Consider the following 19,387-nt stretch of genomic DNA (forward strand, 5'->3'; position numbering starts at 1 on the left):
AAAACGTAGCGCCGCCGCAACAGCTCCCACCATCAGCTGTTCCATCGGTGTTAATTTCTGCTCGAAATGCTTTAGCCTCAAGTCCATCAAGTCCCATAGATGCGAATAGAAACCGCATTTAATTGCAATCGTCCACACTGATGAACCCTTTCGTACAGTATATCATCTTCGATAGTTCGAGGTTGGTGGTAGACCGTAATAATATCCTGCAATGTTCAAATACATTAGTGACTATTCAGATTACATCACATTTAATGAAACAAAATTTTGTTTTTATTTATACATGTAATTTTGTCGATTACAAAAATATTTTAATACTGTGCTACAATTATGCATTATGAGATCAATTATTATATACATATATGTTGATAATTATTAAAAAATACGTGCTAGCAATCATTTTGATAAACATTGTATAAACATTACTCCATTGATACAGCTGACCTCGACACAAACCGGAATTGAACTATAGTATACTATTACGCGACCGAGAAAATGCGGTTAATTATGCGCGCGCCAATTAACACGCCGTAACGATCGCCCGTTATTACACCGTTATTCATTTTCGACTAATAACGTCGAACGTTTGATTTCGAATCGATATGACTGCATTTCACAAATTCGCTCGAGTGACGAGCGGTAATGGTTAATTCGTTACTCCGTACCTTAATTGTTTCATCACGATGGATCAGCTGTTTATGAACTCGTTCCTGCCCGGTGCACTTCGCCAAAATAAATTGCACGGGAACGGTTGATTTCAGTCTCAATCCTTTATTTCCAAATATCAAGCAGCGCTGAAAGTATACGTTTATATTAGTAAAAAACGAAATGTAGAATAAAATCGTATTGCAAGAAATTAATTAAATTAATCTACACTTTGTTGAAAAAAGAAAAAGAAAAAAAAATGACAGTTCTGTAATTACAACTTTTGCCGCAAATGCATCTCTATTAGAACTTTAATCTACAGAACAATCAAACTGATCGCGACTAATGCAGAGTATCTCGATCGCTATCAATTATCATCCTGTATTACAATTAATTCGTCTACATATAGACATAACGACCACAATATTAGATGTTGATTGTCCATGTAATATGTACATGTTAACGCAATGCAATATTAAGGCTACTAATTGTTCTTGCATCTGTAGATTAATTCATGCATGCAATATTATAGTAATAATAACTGCAAAATTAATGGATTATGTAATACATAGGCACTGAGCATGCACAATATTATATTCATCAATATAATATGTTAGATGTCTTTCAATTTATTTATATATTACAGAAACAATCACTGCAATGACTATAAAATATTAAGTACCTGCTTTTTATAGTTAATTTGAAAAATATTGATCTGTTCAGAGTAATCGCGACTAATGCAAAATATCGTACTTTAAATTAAATATATATATTTTTATTAATGTAAATTATTTGCAACAATTACAGTCAATTCATAATTTTAATGTATAAAAGAATCAATAATCGTGGACAAAAACGGAATATCGCAATCATTGTAAATTACTGCACGTCTCGATTAATTCGTGCATATACAATTTTACAAACGTAATAATCACGTGCTAACTTTATTAATATTAATTAATAATCAAATACTAACAGTATTACCGATAAAATGCATTTGCAATCAATGTGCAATGCGATACTTGATTCGGTACTCGATATCATCAATGCCATATTTCGATGCAAAATTATCAGTCGTGCGAGATTCGCCCGATGTAAGAAATTGAATTCATATTACGACTTAATTAACGCAATGACTTAATTAACCGATGCGAGGCGTTTCACGCCCAGGCTTTTCGATCAAACGCAACGCGGAGTTCAGCCTCGGTATCGCAGAGGCTTAAATATTTGTATCTGAATTACCTCAATGTGTCCTTCAACTGCGATGACCTGCGCGACGTTCGCGGCGGCCGAGGACCGACCAGAGACAAACAGCGGACGAAGAATGACCGGGGACAAGCAGCGGACGAAGAATGGCCGGGGACAAGCAGCAAACGAAGAATGGCTGCTGACGAACTTGCGGACTTGCGATCGTGCATGCGTAATCGCTCGGTATCGCCCGACCTCGACGACTGCTCCACGACGATCTCCAGCATCACGGCCAACACGTTCGGTCCCGATAAATGTGCGAAACCCGCTTGTGCCAGGCTAAAATCTTGACAAACTTACGAGCGTCACGCCAGCGACCGTCCTGATGAGATGCCGCGCAATGTTCACGGCGGCCGAGGACCGGCCGGGGACGAACGGCGAACTTCCGATCGTGCATGCGTGATCGCTCGGTGTCGCCCGACCTCGCCGACTGCTTCACGATGATCTCCAGCATCACGGCCAACACGTTCGATCCCCATAAATGTGCGAAACCCGCTTGTGCCAGGCTAAAATCTTGATAAACTTACGAGCGTTACGCAGCGACCGTCCTGTTGACATGCAGCGGGAAGTGTTCCGTGTATGCGCGGGAGACGCGGGACGCCAGCCAATCACGTCGCGGGACGCCACCCAATCACGTCGCGGCGTCACTTCGCCCGCTCGGCGCGTAATCGCCGCTATTCAAAAGCTCTTGAAAGCCTTCTGTAAACTGAAAGCGGAACTAATTAGAGAACGTGCTCGTTAACGTCATGAAAACATCGGGATTACAGGCGTAAACTCGAGATAAAAATTACCGTAATTTATAGCCTTTGTACGCGATACGCTTCAGCGTAGTTGAAGTAACCGACATGAGATATGGCGAGTACTGTATTACCGACTATTACAATTTATTATACATTACGCAGCAAATGACGGCAACGTGATACGCCGCTCATTAAATTATATCAATTTTAATCAGACAGCCATGCAGAGAGTCGAGTACGACACTTCTACTTACACGCAACGTACGTATCGAATGCCGAAGTCCAGGATCTGATATTAATTTGATCGTTATTTCGTGCGAGAAGCGAAATGCAGACATAGCAATAACGTAAAATAAGTCTTCGTGTCTTTTCGCGATTAAAATATATTTTTCTTTCTTTACTCAATGTCTTCGATTGCGAACCGGCGTAATAATTTTTCTCCCAGGGAACAGATGACGCCCGGAAATGTGCAGCGCGTCTGCTAAACACATGCGTCACCGCGACTGCGCGGAAATGGTCCCTCCATCTGGATAGGTTTTCCAGCAGCGTCACCGTACGCGTAGCGAAAATCTATATTATTAAAATGGAGGAGAAGGATCAGGCCGCGGAACGGGACACCAGAAAGGATGAAGCCCACGACAAAGATGCTCGGAACAAGAGGTACAGGCGCCTCGCGCTGTCGGTAATCCGCGGAACTCGCTCGCGACAGGTTCCCGATCCCCTCGCACCGTCGCCCCGTCTTAACCTATATTCGCCCCGCGACTAATCCCGCACCGTCGTGCTCGGCGGTTCTCCTGGGCGGGTTCGCCGATCGCAATCCTTCAGCCCTTCCTGAGTTGACTATGACTTAAATTCTATCCGGAATGCTTTTTTTATTTTACGTCACTTGCCCCTCTCAGTAGCTTGTAATCATCATTCTCATATAATTACATCGATAAATATCTAATCAATACAACACACTTAACCCTGTATTTTATAATTATCCCTTTTCTTGTTCGTGAGCTAATAAATAAATTTTATATACCTGCCTTTGTTATTTTATATATATTTATGATTTATTATATACTTGTTATAAATCTGATTTTACAATTGAGTTTTTAATGTTTAATATTTGTTAAATGTATTTCAAACTAGGTTTAAGTTGAAAGTTACTTGTGTTACATTGAGAAATATATTTTTTAATTATAGCTCCAAGAAGAGAGAAGCTCGGAAAAAAAAGAAAGAGGCTGCTCATGCAGCTAGCGAAAATCACAATAATAACAAGGAAGAGCAAGAGATGCCTAGTGCATGCAATATCTCTATAAAAGACATTCAGAAGGCAATGGAAGTATTTAGTATGCAACAAAAACCTGCCAAAACTCAGGAAGAAGCACTGCAAAAGCCTTATCAATTTTGGAGTACTCAGCCTGTACCAAAAATGGGTAAAAATCAAATTATATGGAAAATATTATTGCTATTTCTTTTTTTAATTTTCATTACTGATTTCTAGACGAAAAAATTGTACGCAACGAGCCAATTGAGCCCGATAAGACATCTGTTAGAGCTGAGCCATATTCGTTACCTGCTGATTTCCAGTGGGATACATTGAATCTAGACGATCCTTTGGTGTTATCGGAACTGTATACATTACTCTCAGAAAACTATGTAGAAGATGACGATGCAATGTTCAGATTTGATTATCCTCCCAACTTTCTGAAGTGGGCACTACAACCTCCCGGTTGGTGCAAAGAGTGGCATTGCGGTGTACGAGTAAGCAAGAGCGGACGTCTAGTCGGTTTTATTTCCGCAATTCCAGCTACTCTACGTGTCTACACTCAGTAAGTATTATATAGATAATTGATTTCTTTCGCAACATAATGTTTTGAAAATGTTTTCAGTACTCAAAAAATGGTGGAGATTAATTTTCTGTGCGTGCATAAGAAGCTAAGATCAAAGAGAGTAGCACCTGTACTGATACGCGAAATTACAAGGAGAGTTAATTTAAAGGGTATCTTTCAAGCCGTGTACACTGCCGGAGTCGTTTTACCGAAACCTATCGCGACATGCAGGTTTGTATAGAATTTTATATAAAATTCTGATTAATTAATTGTAAATTAATTGACATGTATTTATCAGGTACTGGCATCGATCGTTAAATCCAAAGAAGTTAATCGACATCAAGTTTTCTCATCTCACTCGCAATATGACGATGCAGAGGACTTTGAAGCTATATAAACTGCCAGAGAATACAAAAGTACCGGGATTTAGAAAACTGGTTTTTACAGATATACCAAAAGCACATAAGATATTAACGGAAGTAAGTAATACAATTAAAACTTTTTAATACATTTGATTGTTGCGACATTCATGTTCTATATTTTGTCTTATAGTATTTGGAAAAATTCGATCTTGCCCCGGTATTTTCAATAGAGGAGTTTGAACATTGGTTCTTTCCGCAATCTGGCGTTATTAATAGCTTCGTTGTGGAGAAGGAAGGGGAAATCACCGATATGGTGAGTTATTATACATTGCCTAGCTCCATTATGCATCATCAGACACACAAGACCCTCAAGGCCGCGTACAGTTTCTACAATGTGTCTACAACAACGCCGTGGCTCGATCTTATGATGGATGCTTTAATATCGGCACGCGACGTAAGTCTGTTTTTTTAAATATCTCTATTTTTTAAATGAGAATCGACTGTAACGCACAGTCTTTGTTTGTAGTTGGGTTTTGATGTGTTTAATGCGTTGGATCTTATGGACAACAAGGAGTTTCTAGAGCCCCTCAAATTCGGGATTGGCGATGGCAATCTTCAATACTATCTATATAATTGGCGTTGTCCTAGCATGACACCCGGCAAGATCGGTCTTGTGCTCCAATAGATTTTTAGCTCAGAAAATCGCTGTATAAAAAATGAACGGGAGGAAATAAGATCTTTTACACATGTCTCGCGAAAGATTAAAAAATGGCGATTAATTGAGCGAAACAGGAGACATAGCAACGCAATAAAGATAGCGTTGTTAGACGGAAATAAGAACAACCTTTTTTCTTACCATTAGAAGTAACGTAAAGTAACATATTTCACAGCGGTTGAAAGGAATATGAGTTTTCTTGTAGGATTTTCAATCGATTAGATAACTCAATCCCCTGAAAATCGCTCTTGTTTTCGCTATTGACGCCTCTAAGGATTCTAGGTTGGATTAAACATGGTCGAAATTAATATGAAAATTGTGCATTGTACAGCGCACGTGTATATATGCGTAATTCGACAAATGTAGATAAGCTATTATGCAATGAATAGCAATTATGCGGGTAGCTTTATCCCATAATCATCTGAAAATTTTCAATTTCCAATTTTTAATCGTATAAGCCTTTAGACGCCAAATAACTCTATCTGTTTTTCCTTTACACCTTTTCGGCTAATTAGATGATAACGTATGCCAGAGTATGAATGACAAACAAGTTAAAAATAAAATAACATTTATTGAAAATAAATGCTTTTTATTTTCTAAAAGCGATATCTGCATGAATAAATTACTTTTATTCTAAGTAGCGTTTTTTCACACCGTTAATTATTAATAATTTATATAACAGCTGTAAAATTCAGAATTATATAACCCAGGATTTAGTTTTAGCTCCGATTAGATATGCGAGACATAAAGTACAATAAGAAAACCCGTTTCATGACAACGTTAAAAAATGTAACATCTATTTGAATTGTCAAAATTATGTTCTACGTTAATTTAATTTTTTATTTTTTTTATTTTTAGAAAATAGAGATAGTAAAATATAATTAACAAGAGATTAATTTTCAGATTTCGTACATCTTAAGACACAAATTATGTAATAGCATTTTTGTTTATCATTATCATAAACATCACAAGTACACCGTCAGTGTTACAGTCTAGCGCACGGTCGACACACAAGGCCTTTGCGAAGATAAGAGGGAAAACCTGATGTACCCGTAGCGATTAATCAGCTAAAATTTACATTTTACTTTTAGATAGGAAGTCGACATCCAGGTAACGACGGACCTTTGATAAGTTTGTGGTTCCGTCGTATGTTTAAACGATCAATAACGATGAGCAGAAAGATATGGATGGCCATTTCTTGAACGAACATATTCTACAAACGATATCACTAACGATTGGCGGATATGGGCCGACCCTATTGCCTGTTTAACCACTTTTTTTTCCAGCACCGTGCAATTTGCATCCAAATATATTCAAATTCCCGGTGAAACTTAATAAATGTAAACGTCGACTCTTAGTTAACGCAACAAAGTTAAACGACGGTCAGTAAAACTGAGTCAGGGATACAATAAATGGGGGCTTGTTGTAATACCTGCAAACGTGACGTGGTTTTCTTATGAGAAGGCCGATAGTAATAAGATATACGGCCTCACAAAATTATATCTTTATCAATATTTTTTTAATGTTAATTTTACGTGTATAATTACACTCTAAATAACAATTAAATATAAACACCGGGATTTTTGCAGGATGCAAATTGTTTTCGGCAACAATAAAAATGCCTTGCGATACTTTTATATTAATGCCGCGATAAAATTTTATTATCACCAATATTCTTACTAGTAAAGCATTGCTTGCGACTGTTAAATCACGAAGAATTTCCTATTGTAGGAGGTCTGATCATAATCGCTTGTTAACTACTTATTAACTCTGATCGCTTTAAAGTGACGGAAAATTTTTCATCGCGGAAACAGAAAGTAAAGGACAGAATATTTCTTTTGCGACGGTTTTTAAACGTGTTTTGTTATCCGAGAAATTTCAGAGACTTGCATCCCGGGAAATTCCAAAGGCGCCTCGTATTGATTTCGGGTAGCGTTAATAGTAATGTCGATAGATGCTCATCAAGCGCAATACTCGCAGGCGCCTACATGCCCTTTGTACTGCAGCGTAAAAAGCGAGAAAAGGGAGGACAAAAAAAAACAAGAAAAAAAAGAAAAAAAGGAGGAAAGAGAATATGCAAAAAGCGGAAACGTCGAATCATCGAACAATACCCGGGGACCAGATAACACTACGAGGCGTGGACGAGCAGGAGGAGGTGGGGAAGACACGAGACACGATGTGGAATAAATACTGGCCTGAAATCGAGCGGAATTCAGTCGTACACTTAGTACTAACGACGTAAACGTCCGATCACCGTGGGAGGGTCCCCTGTTCTCGCGCAGACCCCTCATTATTTTTGTCACCACCTTAATAATTGATTAATTAGTGGCGTCGCGGTATCGGACAACTTTCGGGGCATTTAAACGTCAGTTTGTAATTCATCTACGAGAAATTCCGTTATCACCAAAGTTATAACATTCTGTCGCGGATCTCCGCCGTGAACCAGACTACTACGATGCTACCAATACGATCTCTGATCTTTGCCTTCGTGTCTGTCACGACCGCCACTTTTCTCGGGTATATTGCTTGAAAAGTACCACATTCTTTGATTATTTAAAAATAGAGAAACTTGTTTTAAGATAGTTTAGCTTTCATTTTTTTTTAATTTCTCGACCTTCCCGCATATCTATTAGATATGTAATTGTATTTATTTTAGTCTTATCAGTTTTCAAGCAATTTGCCGTCCTTTCTTGCTATCTACTGCATATAAACTTTTTTTTTTAATTAATTTGTTAATTCAATTTTGGAGGTCCAGTCCTATAAACGCGAAGCGTTTCCGAAAGGATCCGACCGAAAATATCTTATCTAATGAGTGTCATCGTCCACGATTACCTCGTGTTTCTGTTCAGCTTCGGCACAACGACCCCCAAGCCAGGAAATCCGCCGCAATTCGATGTTTATTGGAACGTGCCTACCTTTATGTGCAATCAGTACAACGTAATGTTCGATCTCAAAGACTTTGGAATTCGTCAAAATGCGATGGATAAATTTCGGGGTGAAAAAATCACGATTCTTTATGATCCCGGAATGTTTCCGGCATTATTAACCGATAAAACTGGTGAGTTAAAAGTACCTGTAAAATACGAAATATTTTCGAGGGTATTAATTTTTTAAAAGTTAAAAAAAAAAATTGTTAAACTTTGTTCTTATTACCGTAACTAATTTTTTTTTTTTTTTAGGTACTATAATAAAAAGAAACGGTGGCGTTCCTCAACAGGGAGATCTACCGAAGCATCTCGAGATGTTTCAAAAGGACTTGATCGCACAAATCCCTGATGGATCGTTTAGCGGTATTGGCGTGATTGACTTCGAGAGCTGGCGGCCGATTTTCCGACAAAATTGGGCCTCCCTCGAACCCTACAAAATGCTGTCCATAAAGCTGGAGCGTGAAAGACATCCCTTTTGGAGCGACGAAACTGTCAAGAAGGAAGCGAAGCGTCGCTTTGAAAAATACGGCAGGATCTTCATGGAGGAGACTTTGAAATTTGCAAAGAAGTTGCGACCGAAAGCTACGTGGGGCTATTACGGTTATCCGCATTGCTTCAATCAAACTCCCGGCCAACGTACCGCGCATTGCAATCGACAGACGATGGTGGAAAATGACGGGTAAGTAATACGTCCGACGAGAAGGATCAATAATTTTACATCTGATAGCGCGCGTATAATTTAGCAACGTACACCGAAGAACAGATATGGCGTTTTCTGCGGCGACAGCGGCTAGCGTACGTAATCCTAGGCGGCAGAGGCAGGGGATGAGAGAACGGGGAGAAATCAGTCATCGGCAATCCGGCCGACGCGGTAAACTATGCATGCGGTACATGTGAAACTCGACGCACACGACGCTATAATAAAGTCACGTTCGCTAGCTGCGCGTCGCGATATCTGCCTTTCAGCGTACATATATATGTAAACGCGATATTACATTTTACGGTATGTGCAAGCTTTGAAATAATCTCGCGACCTTTGCGGTAATTGCAAAAGTTAATAGTTACCCCAAAAAAAAAAAAAATTAATACTTATTTATTAAACGTATTATTTAAATTTACCGACTGCTTTGTATGTAATAATTACGTCAGTCTGGATACAAAATTATGGATCGCGTATTAAGATTCAAAGGTTTACACCAAAATAGGTCAATGTCGAGGGTGTTAAAAAACAACCTGCAGCAGTTTCGCTACCGGCGCGTTATCTAATCGTCCGTGGCGATAAAAGAATGGCCGCGCGTCCGTAATGGGTATTAATTACGGGCAATAATTTCCGCAGAATGTCTTGGCTCTTCACTCTTGAGAACGTGCACTTACCTTCTGTGTACTTGAGGAAAAAAATTAAAGAAGAGGATCGAGTGGGCTTCGTAAAGAGCCGGGTGTCGGAGGCGTTACGTGTGGCGAGAAGGATCTCGTTCGAACAACGAACTCTTCCTTATTTTTGGTTCAAGTATCAGGACCAGAGAGATAACTTTTTGAGCAAGGTAAGTTTTTTTTTTTTTTCGATTCTCTTAAATTGCATTTTTTAAACGTTGATACCAATTATTTCACGAAAATTTATCTCCGTAGAAGGACACAGAGAACGCGTTCAACACGATAGCCAGTCTCGGCACCGACGGTTTGATCATTTGGGGCAGCTCCGAAGATACGAATACAGAGCAAAAATGCAAGAACTTGTTGAAATACGCGAACGAGACCCTGGGACCGGAGATAAGACGAATTAAACGACTCTATGCGGCGATTTAGCGAAAAGCTTGAGAAATATTGCACTGTTTTCAGTACAAAGTCTCACTATTTATTATATATAATTTTATTTTTTATTATATATAGTTAATTCATAATTTAATCTATCGTGATTTAAATACCAGTACAATTTAAAATAAGATGTTTGCGTTTGTAGGATCTTTACGCGTACCTGGCGAGACACGACACATTTGTATTACGAGTTTAAATAAGTAGATAAAATATTATATAAGAAATTAAGCGATCAAAAGCTTTGTACGGATATCGGGAGGACTAAGGGTGAAGAAAGGAGGAGAACTTGAAATTTTCGAGAACTCGCAGCAGCCCTTAGTGTTCTTGAATCCTTTTATCACCTTCGCGCCGCATACCGCTTCGAAACCGACAATTGCACGCAGCTCGGTCTCTCACGGTGCGATCGATGAGCGCGCGATATCGGCGTACGACAAGTTTTACTGGTTCGCGGTGTAACGCCTCGGGCGATATGCTTTTTACAGTACGCGCGACGCGTTTTGTAGAGAGGTGGTGGTCGGGAGATCTCTTTCCCTTGCTCACGGCTGATCTCTTCCCCTCCTCACGTTCGCCTCGCCGGAGCCCCGTCGTCCTTTCTCTCCGCTTTGTCGCACCTACGGCGAACGCCGATGCCGAGGCGCGAGATCAACGAAGAAAGAGAACGGAACGGGAACGCGGCGCGGAACGGGAACCGAACGCGTACACCGCGAGTAGAAGGAGGAGCTGAAGGAGAGAACCCGCTGGTGGAGGTGGAGGAAGAAGAAGAGAAGGAGGCGACGGGCGAGCGGGAAGAGGAGGAGAACGGAACACGAGAGATCGGCAGCACAGTTTCGTGTTCAACTTAGCTCGGTTCGGCTCTCGGCCCCGCGGTATCGGAAGCCTCCAAGTATTCGAAAAGGTCGAAGTTCTCGTGCGCGCGCCTTTGAACGGTTCCGCGCACTCAGCCTCGCCAAACAGAGAACTCGTGGAGATCGCAATTTTCTTCCTTCGCCCTCCTCGGTCTGCTCGGGAGAAACTTTCGGTCGCTCGAGCGGCGGCTAGAATACCTGTTGCTCCCCGCGCGAGGAGACCGGCGGCGTGTTGGTGCGCAGTTCGCGGGCGAAACAACGACGACGAAGGTGACGTGTACGCCGAGGTGAGTGACAGTCTCTCCGTGGAAAAGCCAAGGCTTCCCGAGATCGCACTCGAAGCTAGATCACGACGCGAGTCTCCGCGAGCGAGCCCGACTCGCGTTAACACGAGATAGCGAGTCCCCCGTCCGTCGGCTGCTGCGATTCTGGGCTCGCTTTCCAGCTGCTCCGAAAATCACTGATCTTCAGAAAACGAGTCCCGCGTTAAGCGAAGAGCAGCCTCTTGCGAAATTCGAAGCGCACTCGTACGCGCGAGCATTCGTGCGCATATGCATCTGTGTGCGAACGCACGTTCCATATATGCTCCGCGTACGTATGCATATGTACGCGATACTCTCGCGTCGACGCCCGGACATGCACGCGACGACGGGCGCACTCTCATCGCTCCGGAATTCCGAGTACATCGGCGAAGAATTGTAAAATGCTTCTACGGATCCTAGCATCGTATTCTATCGCGCGCGATTTACAGGTTCGCTGAATGCGCATTGGGTAGCTTGAAGGAAGTTTTCCGTAATAATGCGCTCGCGCTTTCTCGTGCGAGCATTCCGAGAACGCAATACAATCCCTGGTACCTCTGCGCCGAGATCGGGAACCCAATACCAGCTGATCGAATTACGATGATCGCGGGGTCCTTTTCCCCTGGGAAGGCCCGGGGACGAACTCGAACGATACAGAAGCCTATCCAAAACGCTTTGGCCGCTAATCCTAATGCCCGGACCCCTATTCCGGACTTAATGATAGCTCTTCTTAGACGCAACAGTTAAGTTCCAAGCTAAACTGTTGCGCGGTAGCGAACCCATAATCGCTTCCTTTCTAACGGAGACTATCCACGATTGGTCCACGGTTCGCAGCTACCGTCCGACTTAATTAATCGGGCTTATAGGTGTCCGACAAGGTGAGAATATTAACGTTTCGAGATTCCAAATCGGCTTTGTCGTTTATCGCGCCTTGTAATACCGCTCACAAACAGGTACATATAAAATATCTCAAGTATCTTAATTTTTTGTTTTTAACAATATTACAATAGTTATATTATTTCACTAAATAATTCAGATTTTTGAAATTCAATGTTACTTTAAAACTTGAAAGTGAGAAGTTTAAAAAACCGAAGAGTCGATGAAACGTACGAAGTTCTGGGGGGCAATGCTAATAAAAAAAAAAAAAAAAAAAAAAAAAAGTCTGGATATTTCCTCAATTAGTTCCTCCTTGTCTTTCTCATAAACGAGGAAAGGAAGAAGAGTGTTAAAGGGGTTTTGGCCAGGCGAATAAACGGGCCGAAAAGGGGGGCTGGTAGCGCCAGAAGTAGTTGGCAGGCTCGAGGAAGACGAAAGGGACCGTTTTAAAGAGGCGAGCATTAAAAACAACAATGTCATTACATTTTAACGACCTGTTCTTTGGCTCTGCCCTCCCTTTTAAGAGCATTCGTTTGCAGGTATGTGGTCCGCGCTCACGGGGGCCACCATGCCACGCCAGAGCCCCTGTAGTATCGCACACACGAGTCGCGTGTGCTGCACGTACGCGGCCCACCTCTCCGCCACCTTCATTTTTATTTCCTCCTTCCGCGATTTTAGTAAGTCTGCCGCTCCACATGACAAATGAAAACGAGCACCAGTTTTCGAGCGAACGTACCTTTCAAAGGCACGCACGAAAATTGATCTATGGAGATAAACGACGACGTTTCCGTGCCAGGAATTGGAGCACGGACCGTTGAACGATTAAAAGAAGTTTTTTTTTTTTTTATACTTATGGTAACTGAGTACTTTTTTTTATTAAAAAAGTAAAGCGAGAATAAAAGAGATATATTTTAAATCCGGTCTATTTTATCGCGACGGAATGAAACAAAGTTCGCGTACGTCTTCTTCCGCCTAGCACGTCTCCATCCTCCTGTCCCCTTCCCTCGGACTCGAGTTCGTTCTCCACGCGCGTTCCGGGCACGCCGTGCAGCCCGCGAAGAATTAGTATGGGCGAAGAAACAAAAGCAATAGGAGCCGCGAAGGGATCAGCGACGACGAAGAGGATGGGAGAAAAAAAAGGAACCGAAATGGCGCCACACGTTCAGCGTGTTTTCGGGGCATCCCCCAGTGCTGTTGGCAAACTCCTTTTTTCGGCGCCGTCCGTCTCCCTCGTGCCCTCCCGTTCGGTCCCCGGCCCTCTTTCTCGTGCCCCGCGGCCCTACCTCGCCCTCTCTTTCTTTACCTCGGTTACTCTCGCGCAATCTGCACCCTCGCGCAACCGGCTCTTCTTTTATTTCCTTATTCCTTCTCTATTCTTCAAGCTTACCCCCAGGCCGTCTATTAGCTCGCTCTTGGTATCCCAATATTTCAAAAAGTTAAAGAAAAAAAAAAAAGAAAAAAAATAAGAAAAAGGAAGAGAAAATACCGGGGCCACGTCGGCGACCCAACGAAATACGAAATTAGGGTATGTCAAAACGGGAGGAGGGGTGGAGATTTTCATTAAAGCCAATGGGAGATTAAAACCCGAGACACCTAATTATAGATATATCACTCGCCGTCATCTCTGGATCGCTCGTCCGTGCATCGGATCATTAAGTTCGGGAGATTGAACCTCGAGACGACCGGGCCTCTGTTCCGGCCAAGTATTATATACGGAATCGTAGGTTGATCGGAGCGCGTGCAACTTGGCACCGGTAATATTATTTTCTTCCTCTGGGCGATTTCAATGCGAGAAAAACAGCGGCGATGGCCATTATGACGGCCGGCAACGTGAGCGCGATCTTCGCATTCGGAATTACGCACGTACAGTGTCGCGTACGATTGCACGAGAAAATCCTGACGAGTTCCGTGATTGCAAACAGGGAAACACTATATTTAAAAAATAATACAATTTTTTTTTTATTGTAATATAATTGTCGGAATAAAAAAAATCACACGTTACGTCTGTTAAAAATTTTTTTGCCGCCGATAATCATACGTGGAAACGAAAAGTTCGTGCCGACTTCCTTGTTGCTGACATCATCGATATGTATAGTTAATTACCGTGCCATTTCAACGCTTCAATTTCTCGCTATTTAATATCAAGCGCTCGTGATACTCGTCGCGGTTTTATAACGGACGCGTCACCCTGTCGAGCGTCGCGCTGTCGACGGAGGATAGATGGTGAAGAATCAACGATCAGGAGGATCGATGGAAAACCGTCGGAGATTTCGATGGGGCACACATATGGGCGGACAGGCGCGGCACCCTTTGTGCCGGTACCGCCTAGGCTCGGGGGCGCGTCAAATTTGCTTGAAAATCAAATTAATCTCGCGGCTGGGCGCAAGATCTCTTCTCTCGCTTCATCTACCTTTCTTCGTTTCTATCCCCATTGCCTTTCCGCTCCCTTCCACCGCGAATCTCTCTCTGTCTCACCTTTTTTTTTTCCCTCCCTCTCCCTTTCCTCTCTTTCTTTCTCTTGCTCTCTTCATCTTCTCTCGGTATCTCGAGGACACGAGCAAATCGAAGGCACGGGACCGAGATGGAGGCGAAGAAGGAGGTGGGCCGGAGGTCCTCCGTGCCACCGACACGGACCCAGAGGCGAGAAGAGAAGGTGGCGCAGCAACAAAGAGCTTTGGACTTCTGGCTGTGGCCATTGCAGGGCCGCGTGTATCGCGGAATATTAAACCTCGAGAGTATATCTCCGCGCTTTAAAACAACGCGATACGATGTCGAACGAACGTGCAAGTTTGCAAGAGGAAGGAAAAGATAGGAAACTATTTCGGAATCATATAGCAGCATTGATCATTTAATTTAATTTAAAATTATCGACAGTTTATCTGTCTGGAATACGCTAATTGGTATTTTAAAGCGTAAAAATATTCGAATTGTAACGAAATGGAATATATTATCGAATGGGATCAAGTTTCGCTTAAGCGACACCGAGGAGTTTATTTTATGTTCGCGGACACGTTGATTTTATTAAATATATGAATGCCCGTATTTTATATAGATAAATCTGAAGACTTAATCTTGTGACCTCAGTGTCTAAAAAAAAAAAAAAAATGCCAGTATTGCCGCCGAATTTTACTCGAGTACTTCCCTGCTGCATCCTATTCGGTCATTCAAATCTCTGCTCGTAGAAATGAGACGGGCGGCCGCGCCGTGTTGCCCCACACCTCCGCGGCCTTAAAGTATACAGGGTGATTCAACAAGAATTACTCGAGAGGCCTAATTTTTGAAACGTGATACGTTTCTTCGGATTTCTCAAGTTGCACCCTGACAGCAAACAAAGATCCCAAGCGCGAGATTTATCTCCTCGCGATACGATATATTCAACGGTATTATCTAGAAAAAGAAAAAGAAAATCAATCTACTCCGATTCAGTAATAGACAATTGTTAACTAAAAAATTATCAACGAGGCTATTCCTTATCATACATCTTTCTCGATTGTTTCTGATAATCTAATCGATCGATTTCTCGTAAATTTCCAAAATTGGCCTGCAGCCCTGACTGCACCATGATTCTTAGAACTTGAAATAAAAAAACAGAAGATCAAAGAGATTCAACGTGAGAATAAAGGAGAACGAAGGGTTGCGTTGCGGAATGAAGAAAAAGATCCTTCCTGTGAACCGAACGCATTCATAGGACTCGACGGATATGGTGGAAGTTGTGGAATAGGAGGAAAAAGAGGAGAACGGAGGAGAAACGGGCAGAAAGCGAGGCAACGAAGAAAGGCGGAGAAATAGGATCGAAATCGAAATGCATTGTGAACCGGACGGCGGGAGACGAAAAATCGATCCTCTCTCTGGAAATGCCGGCGACCAATTGTCCGGCGAGGGACAAGATTCTTGCCGTTGTCAGGAATTCAGCTCGCGAGTTCTCGTCCCCGACGAGAACGTGAATCCTTCGAGGAACAGCACGAGTGTCCGCGCACCATCGCGAGACTTCTCGATTTTCGTACTTAATTTTTTTCAGCGCAACTAATAAAAAAAGAAAAAAAAAGAAGGAGTCCGCGTAATTAAAACTGTGCATTGTCCAATTTTAACATTTATATCAATATAACCACAATTCGGAAATTTATTTTTGATCTCCAATAAATCAAAAGTTTGCAACGTTTAAAATTTAAAACACGATATTAAATAAAGAATTAATATTCAAACGCGCACGGTTTGCCCCGTATTTTACACAACTATTTTTATTTCGTATTAAGGAAATGTTGGTTTTTATCGTTTTAACTTTGTCGAATTAAAATAAAGAAACCGTTCCTCTATCTTTTATCTCAGGCGCCACCCTTTAAAACGTATATGTCGCCGGAAGAAGTGCGTTGCGTTCCCATGGCCGGTGTCTGAAATCCGCCGCTATTTATAGCGGGGACATCCACGACGAATTCCCTGTAGCCAAGTTTAAAGGAAACACGGACTTCCTTTATCTCGAAATCTCGAAAAGTTAAAATTCGAGCATGCCACATTGAGATTGGGGATCAGTCTTAACGATCTATGAATGAAACGCGTCGCGCCGTCACCCAATAACGAGAACCCGTTCCTTCGTTTGGCGCCGAAACGAGCGGACCATAACTTTCGATGCATCTTTTTACGGATCCTTGGAGGTCGCGCGCGCGAGCCATATAATTAATTTTTCAGTGGCCGAAGTAATTTATTCCGAATGCTGTCTGTCGATACCCATATACCTTCGCAATTATTTTGCAAAAGTATAGATAAATATCTCGCGACAAAAATTATTTTAATCTCTTTTCTTTTTCTTCAGAAATCATGGGGACGATATCGCGACTGTTCGCGATGACGCTCTTATTAATGATGCATTCTGCTCTGCTCAGTGCCCATCGTGAGCACAAGGTTCGTTAATTAATTTATTTATGTACTTCTCTTAATTAGAACTCCGGTAAATAATTTTCTTTTTTTTTTTTTTTACGTTGCTTCACATTTTTAAATCGAAACAATTGTAAGAAAAAATTTTTTTGTAGGTCCACAACATCGTGCTGTATCCGGATAAGCACAGCTGGTGCAAGACGACGCCTATAAAGCAAGTAGTGACATGGCCCCAGTGTTCTTCACAGGAATTGGACAACAACGTATGTGTCGGTGCTTGTTTTTCATATATGGTTCCTCATAGCGAACCTTCCGCACCCGGCGACCTTATAAGACCTTACTGCGATTCTTGCCAGCCTCTGGACAGCGTCTGGCACACCGTGAGTCTATCAATCTAAAGATTGCAAACTTTTAAGACCCGATAAACGATCTCCCTTATCTTTAAAAATTATTCCTTTTACGATTTTCTTGTAATAAATATCTTACGTGTGTAAGAATAATTATCACGTTGATTTAAAAAAATATTACGCTCTTATCGGTTTTATCTTAGTAACCTTTACGTTCTCGATAAGATTAATCGAGTGAATCAAAATGTAATTGCATTATGTTACGCAAATTTTTTAAATTTCAATTAAATTTAATTTTAATTAAAACAAATTAATTTTAAATAAAATAAAATTTTAAATAAAATTTTAAAGCATACGAAAACTGATAGCACAGTCTTTTCTTCGGCTTTCGTATTTTATGAAAACGTTAATTTTTCTTTGGCGTATCCCTGTTAAAAATTATTCCGTGATATTCTCAGGTCACTCTCGACTGCAAAGACGAGCAGAACAATCCAGTGACCATGCAGAAGAAGGTGCAGATCATCACAAACTGTTCCTGCAGCTCCTGCATGGAGACCTCGAAGATCAAGCCGGACTACAACACTCTGCTGCAGTCGCTGACGGAGGAGAACTTGGACAAGAATGTGAACGTAGCGCACGAGACGCCCGATTTATTACTGGACCCGAACTTAAACGCTTCGAAGAACACGACGAGAGACGGAACGCAAAACAACGAGCGGTTCCTCCAGCTCGTCAAGAAATTGAAAGACTCGCAGAAGCTCGACGAGTCACGTGTGAAAGAATTATTTTCGAAGTTCGAGCAGGAAGTGGATCTGGAAAAACTGAAGGAGATGTTTAAGAAGTACAACCAAGAGGACGAGGAAGGCTCGCACGAGCACCATCATCAGCATCCGCACGAGCATCAGCATCAGCATCAACCGCAGCAGCAGCCTCACCTACATCGCGGACCGCATCACTCCCTGGTACTCGACTCGGATGTGAAGGAAAAAATCGACATGGAGCCGCATTACTTGCAGCCAGCCGTCGCTGGACAAGAGATTAGCTATCACGACAACATTCTGGTGGGTAAGGAGAAGAAGAAAGACTTCTAGGCCCATCGAAGCGGAATTCGTCACTGCACGAGTGTCGCCTTCGTTCGCCACGCTCGCAAAAATTCTCAGTAATTAATTGAGACTCGTAGAAACGTGTATAGGTACTTTGATAAGCGAACGATTGGGATACCTAGTCTGCTATCTGAATTTTAATTCTACGTATTTATTTACGTAACGATAATTCGAACGTGAGATATTAATTGTTGATATATTTATTAATAATTATTTTTACAAAATTACGTAATGATAATTTTATACGTTTTTACACGGTAACTGTTTAAGCAAGGGAAGAGAAGAAGAAAAGAAAAGGAAAAAAAAGAGGAAAAAAAAAACATCTTTACGTTTTATATTTTTGTAGTAGCTTGTCGTAATATTTTTCGAAACGAAGCTTTTGAAGATGGTATACGAATGAAAAATAAATGTCAATCCAACATTTCGAAATTAATTTTTGTCGCTATTGAAGACGAGAGGAAACAAATCACATGAGCGTGCGTGAGAGAGTGGAGAGATTGGGATGGGAGAAAATTCTAATATATATTTAATTGTTATTATGTTAATTAATTATTTAAATAGCTGCATATAACCATCGGGACGTTTACTCGACTTCAAGCATACGGAGTGACGCTTTAGTGAGATTTATATCCCGATCGATAAAAATATATAAATGATATACCCGGGGGCTGAATATCAGTTCTCGATATGACATCGACCTCTACGATAATATACATTGTATTATTCTCTTTAGAGAATAAAGACCCATCATGGTCAACGTTCACGCCTTCTCAGTGAGATTC

At 41.6% G+C, this 19,387-nt stretch overlaps 3 protein-coding genes and 1 long non-coding RNA gene across 4 annotated transcripts; 3 read left to right on the plus strand and 1 right to left on the minus strand.

Moving 5' to 3' along the window:
- Nucleotides 1-121: 121 nt before the first annotated feature.
- Nucleotides 122-2,193, minus strand: LOC139103068 (uncharacterized). The gene is made up of 3 exons (XR_011545827.1): nucleotides 1,888-2,193; nucleotides 666-794; nucleotides 122-206 (listed from the first exon to the last, which is right to left on the minus strand). It is a non-coding gene; the product is annotated as an uncharacterized lncRNA (long non-coding RNA).
- A 935-nt stretch (nucleotides 2,194-3,128) lies between these two features.
- On the plus strand, nucleotides 3,129-5,843 carry Nmt (N-myristoyl transferase). The gene is made up of 7 exons (XM_070658452.1): nucleotides 3,129-3,293; nucleotides 3,822-4,054; nucleotides 4,123-4,450; nucleotides 4,511-4,681; nucleotides 4,749-4,929; nucleotides 5,003-5,266; nucleotides 5,339-5,843. Exons 1-7 carry the CDS (start codon nucleotides 3,217-3,219, stop codon nucleotides 5,495-5,497), a joined length of 1,413 nt encoding a protein of 470 aa, XP_070514553.1. The 5' UTR covers nucleotides 3,129-3,216; the 3' UTR covers nucleotides 5,498-5,843.
- A 151-nt stretch (nucleotides 5,844-5,994) lies between these two features.
- LOC139103605 (hyaluronidase) lies at nucleotides 5,995-10,490 on the plus strand. The gene is made up of 5 exons (XM_070658451.1): nucleotides 5,995-8,044; nucleotides 8,377-8,585; nucleotides 8,707-9,133; nucleotides 9,791-9,995; nucleotides 10,081-10,490. Exons 1-5 carry the CDS (start codon nucleotides 7,983-7,985, stop codon nucleotides 10,255-10,257), a joined length of 1,080 nt encoding a protein of 359 aa, XP_070514552.1. The 5' UTR covers nucleotides 5,995-7,982; the 3' UTR covers nucleotides 10,258-10,490.
- A 560-nt stretch (nucleotides 10,491-11,050) lies between these two features.
- On the plus strand, nucleotides 11,051-19,362 carry LOC139103607 (uncharacterized). The gene is made up of 4 exons (XM_070658453.1): nucleotides 11,051-11,398; nucleotides 17,094-17,182; nucleotides 17,311-17,535; nucleotides 17,961-19,362. The coding sequence occupies exons 2-4, from the start codon at nucleotides 17,099-17,101 to the stop codon at nucleotides 18,591-18,593; spliced, it is 942 nt and encodes a 313-aa protein (XP_070514554.1). The 5' UTR covers nucleotides 11,051-11,398; nucleotides 17,094-17,098; the 3' UTR covers nucleotides 18,594-19,362.
- Nucleotides 19,363-19,387: the final 25 nt, after the last annotated feature.

This window comes from Cardiocondyla obscurior, linkage group LG06, assembly GCF_019399895.1.
Source record: "Cardiocondyla obscurior isolate alpha-2009 linkage group LG06, Cobs3.1, whole genome shotgun sequence".
Lineage (NCBI taxonomy): Eukaryota > Metazoa > Arthropoda > Insecta > Hymenoptera > Formicidae > Cardiocondyla > Cardiocondyla obscurior.